The 16,943-nt window shown below is 66.0% G+C and overlaps 1 protein-coding gene across 7 annotated transcripts in view; it reads left to right on the forward strand.

Moving 5' to 3' along the window:
- Positions 1-16,943, forward strand: part of PHKA1 (phosphorylase kinase regulatory subunit alpha 1) — a 51,796-nt gene that overhangs the window by 31,348 nt on the left and 3,505 nt on the right. For 6 of the 7 annotated variants that reach the window (XM_075896551.1, XM_075896555.1, XM_075896553.1 and 3 more), the window contains 13 exons: positions 2,502-2,596; positions 3,393-3,532; positions 4,054-4,210; positions 4,513-4,592; positions 5,309-5,387; positions 5,495-5,624; positions 7,251-7,352; positions 8,010-8,125; positions 9,178-9,216; positions 13,003-13,047; positions 13,683-13,832; positions 16,309-16,362; positions 16,686-16,886. In XM_075896551.1, the coding sequence (XP_075752666.1) occupies positions 2,502-2,596; positions 3,393-3,532; positions 4,054-4,210; positions 4,513-4,592; positions 5,309-5,387; positions 5,495-5,624; positions 7,251-7,352; positions 8,010-8,125; positions 9,178-9,216; positions 13,003-13,047; positions 13,683-13,832; positions 16,309-16,362; positions 16,686-16,886 (1,388 nt within the window). The remainder of the gene's footprint in view (positions 1-2,501; positions 2,597-3,392; positions 3,533-4,053; positions 4,211-4,512; positions 4,593-5,308; positions 5,388-5,494; positions 5,625-7,250; positions 7,353-8,009; positions 8,126-9,177; positions 9,217-13,002; positions 13,048-13,682; positions 13,833-16,308; positions 16,363-16,685; positions 16,887-16,943) is intronic. The other variant, XM_075896552.1, reaches the window with a different exon arrangement.

Genomic DNA, 16,943 nt, shown 5'->3' on the forward strand with positions numbered 1-16,943 from the left:
CCCGGGACCTTCTCCCTTCCCTCTGCCCTGGTCTCAGGTCCCCCCGGGCTGGCCCAGGGGAGCTCGTATGCAGGGCTGCTGCCTGCCAGTGGTGTGGTTCCCGAGGTGTTTCCAGTGTAGGCGAGGTGGTTGGGGCTTTTCCCATTGTCCAAGTGGGGCTCCTGCGTGTCCATCTCTCTCTGTCGCCTAAAACTTAATAGTCCTGCTGCTAACCAAGAAAACTGCCTCCCTGGTTCCTTGTGCCCTTCCCTACACATCCCAGACTCCACTCCTTCCCGTCTGTCTGTCTGTCTGTCTGTCTGTCCCAGCCAGAGGGGTGCTGTGCGGCCCTGCCCAGGCTGGGGCGCCGAGCAGCTGGCACCGGCCCTGGCACGACGCGGCAGGGCTCACTGCTGCCCCAGCTGAGCTGTGGCACCGTGCCAGCCCTGCCTCTGCTGCCGGTTGAACTGTGTCACAAGCGACCCCTCCGGCCACCAACCAGCTCTAGCCTGGGCAGCCTGGACCTGCCGGCCTGTGGACACCCAGCATGGTGCTCACGTGTCTGACGCCAGCTCTCCAGCATCCCAGCGGCTGCACCACACTAGCGCGCCTGGGCCGCTGCGGGGGCTGGCGGTTACCGCTCTGCACAGGCACCTTGGCCAGAAAGCAGGCCCCAAACCATCTGTGTGGAGGCCAACTCGGCCGGCCTGCAGCTTCCCAGCCTCTCGCGGGCAGACGTTCCGCGGGACTCTCGTGCCGGCCTGTGCGCCAGCCCTGGGGAGGTCGGGGCTGCTGCGCGGTTCGGTGTTTCCCTCAGTGGGACCGAAACCTGCCGGCGAGAGGGGTCTGCTTCCCGCTGGCCTCGCTGGGCAGGTGGAGTCGGCGGCGTCTCCCGGCGGGGGCTGCCCGTGGCCCCGAGGAGAGCGGGCCCAGTCCGTGGATACTCGTTTACTTGCGACACGGCGAAAGGGTTCCCAGCCTGAGAATGCCGCGCTGGCCCGGGTAATGGTTGCTTCGGAAGGTGTCTGGCCTCTTCTCAAAGGAGGCGCGTCCTGCAGACAGCACCCAGCCACGGAGCCAAGGCCACTTGTCTCGTGGGGCCAACGAAATGCTTGGTTTCTCCTGGAGCCGAGGTGAATCGTTTGCCCATCTGTCGCCGTGGCCACTAGGCCCGCCCCTCGTGGCGTAGGGTGGGCTGGAACCGCTGGGAGACGTATGATGTGACCGGTCATGGCCGGGGCAGGGCCTAGCTGAGAGGCTGGAGGCCTCTCCCCACTCGAGTTCAGCCCAGCGTGGGAGGCGGGGGCCGTGGGGCAGGCTCCGTGTTCACCGTTGGGTGCAGAGGTGCCCGTCTGGCCCGAGCTGCGCGTCTGCCCTTCCTGTCTCCAGGCCAGTGGCTCTGCCGCGAGCAGGGGACGCAAATCGGCCTCTCGAGCGTTACTGGCGCTTGGCTTCCTTCCACGTCTGTAAAGTGAGGGTAAGGGACTTTCCCAAGGTGGCCGAAGTTGTCGGTGTCAGAGCCTGAGACCAGCGTGATTCCTCCCTTGTCCTGGCCAGCCCGTCCCAGGGCTGTTCTCCTGCCTCCCGTGGGAAAGCTTCCCGGCGCGATTAGCCGCAGGTTACGCCTGCTCAACGAGAGCCCCAGTTCTTTGGATGGTTTCCTGCTTTGCCCAGCGGCCCGGTTTCTGTGGCAGCCGGTGCACGATGCTCCCCGGATCGTTATTTCACCAGTACTTGCTCTGGGAAAGAGAAGCGGTTTTCTTCTCCCCTCACACAAGCGCTGCGGGGCCCTCGCTTCACCGCGAAAGTGCAATTTACAGAAGTTGATTTCTTTGGTACCGACCCGAACCCCAGCGGACACCGGGAGCCCGCGATCCTCTCGGTTGTTTCACTGTCAGCCGGTCGCTCAGACGCGCTGGTTACGTTGACGGGCGATAGTGCTGCCTGCTTCTCGTCTGCACTGCCCCCTAACGAGAGGGCAGGCGTGGGCTGGGGAAGCTGGTGTCGCGTTGTATTTACATGCCAGCTGTGCTAAACAGTCGGGTGCATTTCCGCCCTCCGGCCACCGCTCCTGAGGGCAGCTGCCATAGTGCGGGTGCTCGTTCCAAGCACACCGCGAGCTCCGGCGCCTGTCCTGTGCGGCAAGGAAATGGCGGAACCATCCCGAAGGAGTTAAATAACCGGCTCTGGACGACTGCTCCAAGCAGTGCAAGGAATTGGCTGGATTTGTGGGATCGCCAGGCAGCCCTCGCGCCGATGCTTTGCAGCCCCCAAATGCCCCAGAGTAGAAGCTACTGCATGCCCGTCAGTCCCACCCCCAGTCCTGTGCCCCGGGGCAGGGCTGGGGGCTGGCAGTCCCTTCTGAGCACAGCGGGCGGCTGCGCCAAGAGGTAACGGGGACTCCGAGCTCTGGGGCGGGGCGGGGCCCCTGCGTGGGGCGGGGCGGGCCGGGGAGCGTGGCGGGGGCAGTGGCTCCGTGCTGCCGTTGGAAGCCTTCCACAAGCAATGTCGGTTTCTTGCAGATGTCAACATGTACATCCCGTCCAAGCTGTTCCAGGCCTCCCAGCCCTCAGTGCACTTGCTGGGCTCCACCCACCCAGCCCAGCAGGATGGCAAGGTGACCGACTGGCTGCGAGCGGGGGTGGTGAATGCTGAGTGCACCCCAGCTCGAGAGTCAGCTGCCTGGCTCCTCTCTGTCCAGCTGGCACCTACTCAGGCTGCCGCTCAGGTGCAGCAGCGGCGTGGCCCGGGGGCGGCTAGGCCCGTGGATGCCCCCGGCGTGGCCCGGGGGCGGCTAGGCCCGTGGATGCCCGCGGCGTGGCCCGGGGGCGGCTAGGCCCGTGGATGCCCGCGGCGTGGCCCGGGGCCGGCTAGGCCCGTGGATGCCCGCGGCGTGGCCCGGGGCCGGCTAGGCCCGTGGATGCCCGCGGCATGGCCCGGGGCCGGCTAGGCCCGTGGATGCCCGCGGCGTGGCCCGGGGCCGGCTAGGCCCGTGGATGCCCGCGGCGTGGCCCGGGGCCGGCTAGGCCCGTGGATGCCCATGGCGTGGCCCGGGGCCGGCTAGGCCTATTGGCCAGCTGCTCAGCAGCTCCGGCACCGCCTGGCTGGAGGAACTGGTGTGGGAGGCCGGGGGGATCCACGGCTGCTCCGGCAGGTCACACGAGGGGCAGTGGTGGCTCTGCGGGAAGCGGGCGTGGGGCACTGGTGAGGCGTTCCCGGCAGAGCCTCCAGGTAGGGTCCTGGCAGGCAGAGGCTGCCCCAGCCCCTCGCTGTGGGGTGGCTTGCTGAGAGCAGGCTGCCCAGCCGTTAGCTGGGGCCAGGGCTCTGGGAGCGGAGCCAGGCCAAGCCGGCTGCCCTGTGGGGGTGCTTTGGGGCTCGGGGCCCAGCTGGAGCTCTCGCCTCTCCTCCCCCAGAGTCCCTCGCTCCACGCCCTGGTGAACCTGCCCCGCGACCAGGCTGGGGACGTGGACTGCAAGGCCCTGGTGGACCAGCTGCGAGCCTGCCCCACCCTGCAGGAGCAGGCAGACCTCCTCTACATGCTGCACACCCTGAGGTAGGACGTGGCCTTGCCTGGCTCCGTCTCCCTGCATCCCGGCCTGCCTGGCTCGCTGGGGGAGGCTGGCCGGCCACGGATTCGCCCTGCGCTGGCGCCTGGCAGGCCCTGCCCTTGTCCTGAGGCAGGGCTGGGGAGAGCGACCCCTTCCCCGTTCCTAGAAACCTCGCGTGCTGGGACCCCACAGCCGCCTGGCCGGTGCGTGCTGGCAGCCCCGCTAACGAGCCCCCCCGTCCGGTGCGTGCTGGCAGCCCCGCTAACGAGCCCCCCCCGGCCGGTGCGTGCTGGCAGCCCCGCTAATGAGCCCCCCCGGCCGGTGCGTGCTGGCAGCCCCGCTAACGAGCGCTGTGCCTGTGACGCGTGCGTACTCGGCTGGCGCGCGGGGAGCTGCGCGGTGCTGTGTGTGCGAGCCAGCGAGGCCCCTCAGCGGGCTGGCTCGACCTGAGCGGCCGTGCCGTGCTGCTGCGCTTCGGGGCCTTCTCCCCCACCCTGCGCTGTCACCGGCGTCCCCTTTGCCGCAGGGGGCCCGACTGGGACACGGAAATCGATGGGCAGCCGGGCGCGACCGTCAGGGACCTGCTCACCGAGCTGTACGTCAGCGTGGGGGCCACCCGCCAGTGGGCCCTGATCCGCTACATCTCCGGGATCCTGAAGAAGAAGGTGGAAGCTCTGGACGAGGTGAGGCTGGGCCCGGGGCCTGGGCCAGAGGCGGAGGGTGCGTCTCAGGGCTCGCCCGCTTCCTGGCGCGCACGGAGGTCCCCGAGGCGGAGGAGGTGCTGAGTGGCCTGGTCCCTTGGGAGCACTGGGGTGTGTAGGCGGGGCCGAGAGCCCGGCCGGGGGGCCCCTGCAGACAGCATCCCCCGGCCCGGTGTCGGAAGGGGCCGCTGACGCCCGCTGGGAGGGAGGGGGGCAGCGTGAGGCCCCAGGCTCCGTGGCGGAGCAGCAGCCATAACCAAGGGCGCGATGGTGTCTCTGTCCAGGCCTGCACTGACCTCCTGTCCCATCAGAAGCACTTGACGGTGGGGCTGCCCCCAGAGCCTCGGGAGAAGACCATCTCTGCGTGAGTTGGGTGCTTGTTCCTCAGCCCGGCCCGGGGCCCGTAGCGGGTGCGTCCCTCGGCCCGGCCGGGGGCCCGTAGCGGGTGCGTCCCTCGGCCTGGCCGGGGGCCCGTAGCGGGTGCGTCCCTGGGCCCGTAGCGGGTGCGTCCCTTGGCCCGGCCGGGGGCCCGTAGCGGGTGCGTCCCTGGGCCCGTAGCGGGTGCGTCCCTTGGCCCCGGCTGGGGGCCCGTAGCGGGTGCGTCCCTGGGCCCGTAGCGGGTGCGTCCCTTGGCCCCGGCCGGGGGCCCGTAGCGGGTGCGTCCCTTGGCCCCAGCCGGGGGCCCGTAGCGGGTGCGTCCCTCGGCCCGGCCCGGGGCCCGTAGCGGGTGCGTCCCTCGGCCCGGCCCGGGGCCCGTAGCGGGTGCGTCCCTCGGCCCGGCCCGGGGCCCGTAGCGGGTGCGTCCCTCGGCCCGGCCCGGGGCCCGTAGCGAGGGTGGGCGGGGGAACAGAACAGCCAGTGACAGCTCTCCCTGGCTCCCCCTGGCCTGGGGACTCTGCCACCCCCAGGAAAGGGGCCCAGCCCTCCCGGGTTGGGGTCCATGCGTGCTCCCTTGCGAGCTGGGCGCAGGGACCCCGTGGGGGGGGGCTAAGGGCAGGCGAAGGGCGTTGGCCCTGCTCGGAGGGGCTGTGGCTTGTACCTTCCCTGGCTGTGTGCCTGTCACTCCCCTCGTCTCCTCAGCCCCATTCCCTACGAGGAGCTCACCCGCCTGATTGACGAGGCCAGCGAGAAGAACATGAGCATCTCCATCCTGACCCAGGTGAGGGGGCCCAGGCCTGGCAGGGCCCGGGCGGCCTGGCGGTGCCCTCTGAGGCCTGCCCCTGGGGGGCTGGTCTGTGACCGTGTCTCCCTGCTTTTCCCATTCAGGAAATCATGGTCTACCTGGCCATGTACATGCGCACCCAGCCCGGCCTCTTCGCCGAGATGTTCCGGCTGCGCATTGGGCTCATCATCCAGGTGATGGCCACGGAGCTGGCGCACTCGCTGCACTGCTCAGGTACCGGCCCCTCTGGGTCCAGCCCGAGAAGACCAACAAAGGGCGGGAGCGTCGCCCTCGCTGCCTGTGTCCCGGGGCAGCAAGCGGCTGCCTTTGCCTGCCCGGGGGAGGTGTCCGGCGCGGTGTCCCCCAGCCGGGGTCCCGAGGCAGGAGAGGGCTGGGAGAACACGCTGTCCCCCAGGCTCACCGCAGGCCCTGGCGTGTCTGGGAATCTCTGTGGGCCCCTGGTTGGAGTAACGTGGCTATTGGGGTTAAATCTCGTCTAGGCGTGGAGCTGCTGAAATGTTTGGGGGTTTCACGCTTACACGGGGCGGGGAGAGGGGAGCGAGCGTCACCGTGAGCCAGCTCCCGCCTTCTCCCCCCTCCTCCCGCCACCATCGGCCCCGGGGCAGGCGGCTACGTGGGAGCCAGTTCCTGAGCATGGCTCCCGCCTGCCCCCTGGGCGGGCGCCGCTGGGAAGGGCGTGGAAGGGAGATGCCTGGCTCGTAGGCGCACCGAGCGCCCGATAGGACCCCAACACAGCGGCTCTGCTCGGACTGGCCTGCCCCTCCCTGCGCGCTCGGCTAGCTGCTTGGGCTGCGGAGATACCGGCAAGGGAAGTGCTTCGGCGTCTGGGGTGCGTGAAACGGCCCCTCCCTCTGACGGGACGCTCAGTTCCCCCGTCCGGGCGATGTGGGTTAAAGGAAATGCCGATGGCTCAGGGCGCTGCCCCCTTCTGCAGTCTGGCTGGTTTGTGCCCCCCAGCGACTTGCTTACAGACCCAGACCTAGAAATCCCGGGTCCCGGTGCCTGGCTCCCGAGCCCTCGCGGCCTTTGCCCGGCGCACGGATGGCTGGAAAAGCAGTCCTTGGGCACCAAGTGCTGTCCTCGCGTTTCAGGCTGCAGCCCGTCGAGCAGCCGGAACAAGCCATTGCGTGCAGCGTGCTCTGCACCGACTGCTCGTGCTTTACGCAGCCTGCGGGGCAGCTAGGCGGGGGTAGCCGAGTTGACGCACCCCCGGCCGCCCTCTGCCTGCCCCAGACACATACCCTGGCTGAGAGCGGCTGGCCCAGACCACGGGCCACTAGCCTGGGGCTTCAGAGAGCTGAGCGCAGTTCCTGCTGCGCCACAGACTCCCGGTGTGACCTTGGGCAAGTCACTCAGGCGGGTCTACACGCTGATGGTAGGTGCCACAGTTAGATCCTGGGGAGGTGTGGAACCCCTCCCGGCCTATGGAACCTGCAGCTCAGCACAGACACCGCGAGGCCGGCAGCAGGAAGCCTCGGGGAGGAGCGGGCCTAGCGCCGCGGGGGAGCCTACGGCTGTGCTGGTATCGCTCCGGGTGCTGAAGCCGGGCGGCTCTAGTGTAGACGTGCCCTGAATTCTCCTTCCCCCTGTTCCCCTGCTGTAGAGTGGGGGAAATACCCCACTTCCCGGGTGCGTCCTGGGGCCGTGGGCGTCCCCGCGCACACCCAGCCGGGAGAGGAGTGCTTGGTTCGGCCCCGAGGCGTCAGGCTGGCGGGGTCGCTTGGCCGTGCCGCTGCCGCCTCTCTTCCGGGGAGGGCTGGTGAATGAGCCCCGGAGCCCCCCTCTCCGCCCGTGGGGCCCTGGCTGACGCGCACCCACCCGTGAATCTCTGCTCTCTAGCTGAGGAGGCCACCGAGAGCTTGATGAACCTGAGCCCTTCAGACATGAAGAGTCTCCTGCACCACATCTTCTCGGGCAAGGAGTTCGGGGTGGAGAAGAGCGGTGAGTCTGTCGGGGCGCTGACCCCGCCAGGGGCTGTGGGAGCAGGGCTGGGCCGCCTCCCGGGTGCAGCTGCCCCTGCACGCGCTCTGCCCCGGCCGTGCCCTGCTCCCACTGGGGCGGGGCTGCCGGCGTCCTGAGACCCGGGTCCTTCCTCCTCCCGCTGCGGTTCAGGCTGCTTGGACTCACACGGGCCCCGCCCAGAACTCAGTGTTGAAATGCCCCCCGGCGCTGGCAGTGCGGGAAGGGGCGTGGCTCTGGGATGGCAGGGCAGCGGCTGGGCCCAGAGGCACCCCCCTTCGCTGGCGCTAGCTCGTGGGGTTGGAGTCTCTGGGCTGGTTAAAGCCAGGGCGCCAGGCCCTGCTCGCTGGCGGTGCGTGGGCGGGGCCGTGGGGGGTGTCAGGCGGAGGGGCTCGCTGGCGGTGCGTGGGCGGGGCCGTGGGGGGTGTCAGGTGGAGGGGCTCGCTGGCGGTGCGTGGGCGGGGCCGTGGGGTTGTCAGGCGGAGGGGCTCGCTGGCGGTGCATGGGTGGGGCCGTGGGGGGTGTCAGGTGGAGGGGCTCGCTGGCGGTGCGTGGGCGGGGCCGTGGGCGCCAGGTGCCCTGGCTGTGCCACGTCGCTGTGCTCCGTGCAGCGTGTCCTTACTGTCCCTCCCGTGGCAGTGCGTTCCGTCGACTCGGCCCTCACCCCCGCCATTTCCATCCGCGAGGTCGGTGCCGTGGGAGCCACGAAAACAGAGCGAGCCGGGATCGTGAAGCTGAAGAGCGAGATCAAACAGGTGGGGCTGGGGTTAGGGGCCAGCTGGCTGGGGGCCAAGGGGCTGTGGAGGGAGGGGCTGGGGCTGAACTGGCTGGCGTTCCGGGGGGGTCGTGAAGGGTGGGGCTGGGACGTGGAGGGCGGGGCTGGAGGCTGTGGGGGGGGTTGTGGAGGGCGGGGCTGGAGGGAGCAGGAGGCAGGGCTGTCTGTCTGGTGAGAAGCTGGGTGGTAGGTTGGTGCGGGTCTGCCGTCCTGCCCTGTGCTGGAGAGGATGGGAGCTACCCGCTGCCGGGGGCCCCGCCCTGTCGACAGCTCGGGGAGTTCTTCCCCCAGCTCCAGTGGCAGCAGGGACTGCGCGTCTCTAGCAAGGGCATCGGGCTCACCCCCCCATTGGCAGGAAAGTCCCGGAGCCTGGCGCAGCAGGGGGTAGATGCCTGGCCCCAGCATGCTCAGGATGCTCTCTGGAGAGCAGCTGGGTTCCTCCTTGTGCTTGGGCTCTGCAGCTGGCTCCTGTTCCCTGTGCCTACGAGGGAGCTGCTGAGCCAGGCCGAGGGGTCCTGGGAGAGCCGGGGCTGCTCTTGAACCCTGCCTCCTGGGCATCGGAGGAATGCTGTTCCCCGGGCCTCTTCCCTGCTGGCCCTGTGCTGTGGCAGTGTGCGCCTCGCCCCTGCTGGGCTCCAGCTCCGGCCCTGGCTCCGGGGCCGTGTGCGCCTCGCCCCTGCTGGGCTCCGGCTCCAGCTCCAGCCCCGGGGCTGTGCGCACCTCGCCCCTGCTGGGCTCCGGCCCGCGCAAACAGGCAGGTTGTTCCGGGGCGTGTGGGTGGAAAAGCTGCATGCAGCAGGGGAGAGGCTGGGCTCGTAAGAGGGAGGAGGGCCTAGTGGTTAGGGCACTGGTCATGGCACGCCAGGTCCCATCGCCGGCTCTGCGGGGGCGAGTCGCCCGGTCCCCACGTGCACAGCGGCCCAGTGGTCAGCGCTGGAGTGGTGCGGAGGGCCCGGCGCAGGGGCAGAGGGGACCGGGAGGGGTCGCTGCCGCCCCGTTCACACGCCTGGCGATCTCCCTTTTCTCTTTCAGCAGCTGGATAGGCGTAGGCAGTCTCTGAGGGACAGCAAGGTGACAGCCCCTTTTCCCCGCAAGCCTCGGCTTCTTCCGCAGCCTGGCGTCCCCAGAAAGCTTCCCAGCTTGCATGAGCTGCCGGGCTTGTGTCCAGCCAGAGCAGGCGAGCTGGCTTCCCCTGGCAGCTTGGGCCTCGGGTCAGCTCTCCGGCTGGAGGTGCCGGGGGCTGCAGCTCCGTCACTGAGGCCCAGCCAGCAAACGAGCTAGAGAGAGGCTGTGGGGCGGGTTCATGCCTTGCGTTCCCGCGCTTGGGGGTGGTGGCCAGGGGCCGGAGAAGCCGTGAAGGGCAGGTGGACTCCAGCGCAGGGTCTCTCTAAGGCAGACTAACAGCGCTGCCATTTGGGGACCCAGTCTGGGATCTCCTCTGGTTCTCTGGCTGCTGGCCGGGGCCAGCCTGGTCAGGCCCAGTGGGACCGGAAGAGGAACAGGATGGGGATGTACCGGGGGTCAGTGGTGGCGTGCACTCAGCAGACCTCTGAATGCAAGAGCGGCCAGGCGGAGTCAGCCCAGTGTCCTGCCTGCCGACAGGCCAGTGCCAGCTGCCCCAGAGGGAGGGAACAGAACAGGGAATCACCCTGTGATCCCTCCCCTGTCGCCCATTCCCGGCCCTGACACACACAGACTTGGGACGCCAGCCCTACTAATAGCTGTTGTTAGACCTAGCCTCCAGGAAATTATCTAGTGCTTTTTTGAACTCCTGTTATAGTCTTGGCCTTCACAACATCCTCTGGCGAGGAGTTCCACAGGTTGACTGCGCTGCATGAAGAAAAACTGCCTTTTGTTTGTGTTAAACCTGCTGCCTGTTCATTTCACTTGGTGACCCACCCCTAGTTCTGTTTTTATGGGAACAAGTAATTAACTTTTCCTTATTTACGTTCTCCACACCAGCCATGTTTTTGTAGACCTCTCGGATATCCCCCTTAGTCTTCTCTTTTCTAAGCTGAAAAATTCCAGTCTTGTTAATCTCTCCTCATATGGCAGCTGCTCCAAACCAAGGGTGTTAAGTATCGTGTAATTGACTCATTGAATAGTTGATGCATTTTTGCATCCACTATTCGATTAGTTAATAGGGTGGTGCTGCCCCTTAAAAATACCGCGGTGGCATTTCAAAGCAGCAGCTGTGACGGACCAGGCCAAGTCTGGGCACAGCTAAGGGCGTCCGCTCAGGGAGAATTGCTCAAACTCGGGGCTCCGTACAGCCCCAGACTGGAGACCTTCCCAAATAGGCCACACACCAGACACACGGAGCGCTCCAGCTGCCAGCCTGGCCAGCCAGAAGCCTCACGAGCAAAACCCCTCGGACACCCCAGCTCTCTCTGTGCCCCAAACAGCCCCGGGCCTAGCACAGGTGAGGGGTTATAGAACCCATCTCACCTCCCCCCAACGGGTTCTGTCGGGTCCCAAGAAACCAGCAACAGATCCCAGGTCAATTTACACTCTGGACCTTACCCACAAACCACGCTGGGCCAATCCTTTAGCATCTAACATCTAAAATCTAGAATCTAACACTGTTCATTACTAAAAGGAAGAAAAGCCGGAGAGTGAGGTTGTTAGGGTAACTTACATTCCATGCACCGAATCTCTCAGTTCTCGATGCAGACTCAGTGGAAGGGAAGCTTTCGTTGAAACACCCCCCATGGGCGCAGCAGTAACCTGGCTGCTTCCCTTAAACTCCGGTAGTGTGACAGCAGAGCCGTGTGGAGTCCCCCGCTGGCCCCGGGCTCTGTGCGGTGCTGCCGCTTTGCAGTACCCCCTCTTCTTTTCCCCTTTTGCCTCTATCTGAGAGGCAGCAAGGGAGGGGGAGTGACTAGTCGACTAGCCTGTCGTCTAGCATTTGCGTATCGACTAGTCCTTACCATCCCTACTCCAACCCCTCATCGGTTTTGGTTCCCTTTTCTGAACCTTTTCCAGTGTCGAGGGATCTCTTGCGATACGGTGCCCTCCCTGCGCGCCGCGCTCGAGATGCGGGCGTCCCGGGGGTTACCCAGCGGCAATACGATCTTCTCCGTCTCCTCCAGACCTTTCTTAAAGATTCCCCCATTCGGTTTGCGTTTGTGGCTGCCGCTGCACACGGAGTGGCTGTTTCAGAGACCTCTCCACAGAGACTCCCAGAGCTCCCTGCCGTGGTGACAGCTAACGTGGTCCCCATCGCTTTATGCACAGTGGCTTTGTGTTTGCCTTTGGGCACTCCATTGCACTCCCCACGTTGCATTTCGTCTGCCGTTTGGTGAGCTCCTTGGGGAGCCCTTCACAGTCTGCCTGCTTCCGAACCATCGTGAGAGGCCGAATCCCCTGCAGGCTCCCTGGTTCCCCCTTTGCCCTGGTCGCTTATGAATAGGTGGGTAGGCCGCTGGGATGGTCGGGGTCCCCCCGATCCTGCACCCCCGTAGCAGCACGAACAGACTCCGCCAGTCGGTAGAACGGGGAGGGGCTCTCGCCGCTCCAGGACACAGCCCAGCACAGACGTGACGTGGGTAGGGGAGTCAGGGCCAGGATGCCTCAGCCCCCTTGGGTTAGGGGTCCATCGCCCCCCCAGGCCCTCAGCACCCAGCTTAGGCTGTTTCCTTCATGTTTCCCAGCCAGTGACTGCCCAGCTCCCAGGCCCTGCCCCCAGCCAGGTGGCCGTCCCCGCCCTCCCTTTGTCTCCCCCGGGGAAGAGCCTTGTTACCTGCCCAGACCGGGCCGGGGTGTCTGGGCCAATCCGCTTGGGGTGAGTCCGTGGGAATCTCACAGCGCGGGGGCCCCGGGTCACAGAGCAGACGCCCCCCCCACGTCGCAGCCGGGCCCCAGGACGGACGCCAGCGGGACTCCCCTAGTCGCCTCTCTCCGTTTGAGAACTGACCCTCTCCTCCCAGGAGCCCTCCAGCGTCCAGGGCGGGCTGGGGGAGGGGAGTCCTGGCACAGGACCTGGATGACGGTGCTGTGGCTCCGACTGGGCCTGTCTGCATGCGCACGGCTGCTTGGGCCCCCTGGGTCAGAGCCTGCAGCCTGCCCTGGAGCGCGCGGCACTGTGCCCCAGCCAGACGCTGCCTTTGCTGGCTGCCCCAGTCACGCTGGGGGGCGCCTGTTAGAGCCTAAACTCCCCCCCCCCCCGTGTGACTTCAGCTCTCCCTCCCCCGCTCCCGGCCGTCACGCGGCCTGGCTACCTACGTCTGCGTGCTGCTGGCATGAGCTCACTGGCTGTCCCCCGACCACTCGGAGCCCCTGCCTGCGTAGTTCTCTCCCTCCAACACCCCCCTCCCCGAGATCATAGCTGGGCCGAGGGGCTGGCGGCGCCCAGCACTGTTCCCTCCAAGCTCCTCCATCCATGTGAGGAACAACTTTTGTTCTGTGCACCGAGGCATAAGCCAATGTGCACCACCAGCAGAAACGAACCGAGCTGCTAATCAGCCAGGCGGCATTGGATTCTCCCAAGCGGCCGCCCCCAGGGATCACTGGTGCCCAGGCGGAAGCGGCAGTGTCTGAAAGCCACACGCTGTCACACCAGGTACCCCTGGAAGGGAGCGGCTCCGTGGATTTCCCACGGTGGCGCGTGAGACCTGGACACACTAAACTGTTCACCCGCCTCTCCAGGCACCTGCCTGGCTCTTGAATCTTTGCCCCGGTCTGGCCCTGCCCCCGGCCCCGCAGCTCTGGAACGACTTCCTAGCCTGGCCCGGGTCTCTGGCCACCGCACCCGCCTGGGCTAGCCCCGACTGGCCGCAAGCTTTGCCCAGGCTCTGCTAGCGCATGTGCCGCCTGCTGCGTCCCTCAGGCTTTGACTGTCTCTTCTCTCCCCTCCAGTCCTGCGGCTTCCACTCGCTGGAGATGGAGTCAGGATCTTCTCCGGTAACGTGCGCCTCGTGGAGGGCGGGGAATGGGGCGCGGCCGCCTCGGGGGGGGGTGGAGCCATCTCCTGCGGGCGGGGTGGGGGTTGCGGAGTGTGGCTGCCTGTGGCTGGCTAGGAAGGCTACACAGCCATGTAGGGCAGGGAGCCAGTGGGTGGCCGCTTGGGAAGCCAGGCCCGGCCGCTGGGGCTAACGTGCTCTCCTCAGGAGGCTGCAGACAGCGCCCTTCCCTCCTGGCCTGTCCCCCCAGCCCGGGCGTGGGGTGAGCCGAGCAGGCCTGGGGCCCTGTGAGGTCCCGTCGCCCGCTGCCCCAGGGGCTCGAGAGGAGGGCGTGGAAGAGCCCTCTGGCTTGTCGGCTCGTGCCCCGGCTTGGGCGCAGGCTGTCTGGGGTCTCTAGTGGCCCCAGCGGCTTTGTCTCCTCAGCCGGCACCGGCGCTGTGTGTCCTAGCCCCACGTGGACACTGGCCCATGCGGCTGGCAGGGGAGTGTCCTCTACTGACCTACCCCGGTCGTCCGCTGGGGTGCTCGCCCGGCCTGGCCCTAGCTCGCAGCCTGGGGAGCAGGGCCCGGTGCAAGCTGGGGGCTCTGAGGCTCACCCCGGTCCTCCGGCCTTCTCTGTCCCTTGTTTGTGCTCAGGGTTCGGGGGGGTCCTTTGCCAGCATGCTGGGGGAGCAGGGCTCCATGGACGGCCGCCACGGCCAGTGGCAGCGGAGAAGGCGGCTGGACGGAGCACTCAACAGGGTCCCCGTGGGCTTCTACCAGAAGGTCTGGAAAATTCTGCAGAAGGTGAGGTGGCCCCACGCTGCCCCTTGTGCGGCGCTCCCCCCCCCGCCTGGCTCGGGGCACGTCCGGGATCCGGCTCCCCCGGGACAGCCCACCGGACGCATGCGCCCCTCCCCCGGGCCCCGTCCTGGGGGGTGCTTGGGAGCGCTGTCTGAGCCCAGGCCGGGCCCCTAAAGCCGGGTGCTGCTCTCTAGTGCTGGGACCTGCTCCCTCCGCCAGCACCACACAGCAGCCCTGGGCTGACGGTGCCGCTTGGGAGGGGCTGGGGGGGACGTGTGGCCCCTGCACTAGCCAGGGCAGCCCAGCCTTGGCCCCTGGCAGCTTGTAAGCTGCAGCTGTGGGCCCCGCTGGGCCCCCTGCCTGGCGCAGGCCACGCTGGGGCGGAGCTCTGCCCCGGCGGAGCTGCCAGTCTGCAGGGGAGGGTCCTGGTGCCAGCCGGCCTGCAAGGCTGTGGTCCCCCAGCGAGGCCTGGGTGCGAGACGTGCCGCTTATCTGGGAGATGCAAGGAAACAAGGGGGCTGTTGTGATCAGCCCTTCATCACCCTCCGGGCACCTTGCGAGGACTTGGCCAGCTGAGCCACAGCGCTCTGGAGGCTCCTGCGCCACTGTGGGTGCCCACAGCCAGACTGCAGCTGCAATGGCCTGGGGGCTACACATCCAGCGTGGGGGGAGTCAGCCTAGGAAGACGGCCAGAGGGGTCAGACCAATGGTCCGTCCAGCCCAGGGTTCTGCCTGTCGACAGGGGCCAGCGCCAGGTGCCCCCGAGGGAGGGGACACAACAGGGAACCCTCACGTGATCCCTCCCCGTCACCCATTTCCAGACAAACAGAGGCCAGGGACACCCACCATCCCTGCCCAGCCTGGCTCACAGCCATTGATGGACCTAACCTCCGTGAATCTATCTAGCTCGTTTTTGAACCCTGTTAAAGTCCTGGTCTTCACCGCATCCTCTGGCGAGGAGTTCCACAGGTTGACTGTGCACCAAGTGAAGAAAAACTCCCTTTGGTTTGTTTTGAACCTGCTGCCTGTTCATTTGGTGACCCCTAGTTCTTATATTGTGGGAATAAGTAAATAACTTTTCCTTATTCGCTTTTTCCACACCTCATGATTTTATAGACCTCTATCCTATCCCCCTTAATCTCCTCCTTTCTAAGCTGAAAAGTCCAAGTCTCTTTAATCTCCTTTCATATGGGACCCGTTCCGAACCCCTCATCCTTTTTGTTCCCTTTTCTGAACCTTTTCCAGTGCCAATGTATCTTTTTTGAGAAGAGGCGCCCACACCTGTACGCAGCATTCAAGTATTCAAGGGCGTACCCTGGATTTATAGCGGCAATAAGCTATTCTCTGTCTTTCTCTGTCCCTTGTTGAATGACTCCCAACATTCTGTTCGCCTTTGTGACTGCCTGCCCACTGTTTGCAGAGAACGATCCACAGTGACTCCAAGATCTCTCTTGAGTAGCCAAATTAGTCCCCATCGTATTGTACATTGGGTTGGGAGATTGTTCATAGCTGGGGAGGAGCACTGTGGAAAGGCATCTAGGACCAGAGGGGTCACAAGCTTAATATAAGTCAACAGTGTGACACGGGCAAAAAAGCAAACATGCTTCTGGGCTGTTAGCAGGCCCCGAGGAGTAATTCTGCCCCAACTGGGCCTCAGCTGGAGTGGTGTGTCCCGTTCTGGGCAGCACATTTCAGGAAAGAGGAGGAGAAATCTTTGTTGCCCAGAGAAGAGCAACAATAATGATGAAAGGTCTAGAAGACGTGAGCTGGGAGGGAAGACTGAAAGCTGCTCTTGTTCAGTCTGGAAAAGGAGACGGAGAGGGGATGTAAAAGCAGCTTTCAAGTACCTAAAAGGTGGTTACAAGGAGGGAGAAAAATTGTTCTCAACTCCTGAGGACAGGACAAGACGCAAGGGGCTTAAACTGCAGCCAGGGAGGTTGAGGTTGGACATGAGGAAACCCTGCCTGCCTGTCGGGGGGGTTACACTGGAATAAGTTGCCCGGGGGGTTGTGGAATCTCCCTCCCTGGAGATATTGAAGAGCAGGTTGGACACGCACCGGTCAGGGATGGGAGAGATCTGTGGTGTCCAGCCCGTTCTGAAGCAAACTAGCCCCATTATTCTGAAAATGTAAATCATTGTGAGAGCCAGCTAGCCCCGCCCAGCCGGCCAGATAGCTGCTAGTGGCTAGTGTAGTGACTAGCCGGCGCATGGCCCTGCTGCGAGGGCAGGGGACGGGGCCTGGGGACCTTTGAGGCCCCGCCCAGCTCTAGGACTGTGGGGTCTGTTTCAGGCCTGGTGGGAAAGCCCCGAGTCTGCCAGGAGCCCCGTGTGCCCAGCGGCTGCCTGTAGATCTCAGGGCTGCAAGGTGACGGGAAGAAGCGCGATGGGTTTGCAGCGTTTTAAACACTCCGCTGGGAGCCCAGGATGGCGACCGGGCCTGTCCGGGCTGCAGCCTCTAACCCCGGCTCTCTCCTGCAGTGCCACGGCCTCTCTGTGGAGGGCTTTGTCCTTCCTGCCTCGACGACCCGAGAGGTGAGTGCTCTGGGCAGGGCCGTGATCTGCGGGAGCATGGGGCGAGCGCGCCCGTCACAAGCGCTACGGCTGTGACTCCGGGCGCTCGGCACTGCCCGTTCCGAAGGGAGCGGGAGGAGTGCAGCCGCCTTTGTGGGGACGCGCCGTCCTTCCTGCCATCCCGACAGCTCGGGCGCGGGGCCAGGCCGGGGTGCGCGTGCGCCGAGCGAGGCCGGGACTGTTCCCAGCTGCACCGCGGGACCCGGAGCGCCGTGCTGCCGGCGGGGCTGGAGCGGGGGGCCGCCCGGGTGCGCAAGGCTCTTCACGGGCTCCTCTCTCGCCAGATGACTCCCGGGGAGATCAAGTTCTCAGTGCACGTGGAGTCCGTGCTGAACCGTGTCCCGCAGCCGGAGTACAGGCAGCTCCTGGTGGAGGCCATCCTTGTCCTCACCATGCTGGCTGACGTGGAGGTGCCCAGCATCGGCGGCATCATTGGTGTGGAGCAGATTGTGCACATAGCGAACAGCCTGTTCTGCGAGGAGCAGGTGGGGACCCTGCCGGGGCTGGAGCTGGCCCAGGCTGTGCAGTGGGGCTGGGGCGCT

This window comes from Pelodiscus sinensis, chromosome 13 (assembly GCF_049634645.1).
Source record: "Pelodiscus sinensis isolate JC-2024 chromosome 13, ASM4963464v1, whole genome shotgun sequence".
Classification (NCBI taxonomy): domain Eukaryota; kingdom Metazoa; phylum Chordata; order Testudines; family Trionychidae; genus Pelodiscus; species Pelodiscus sinensis.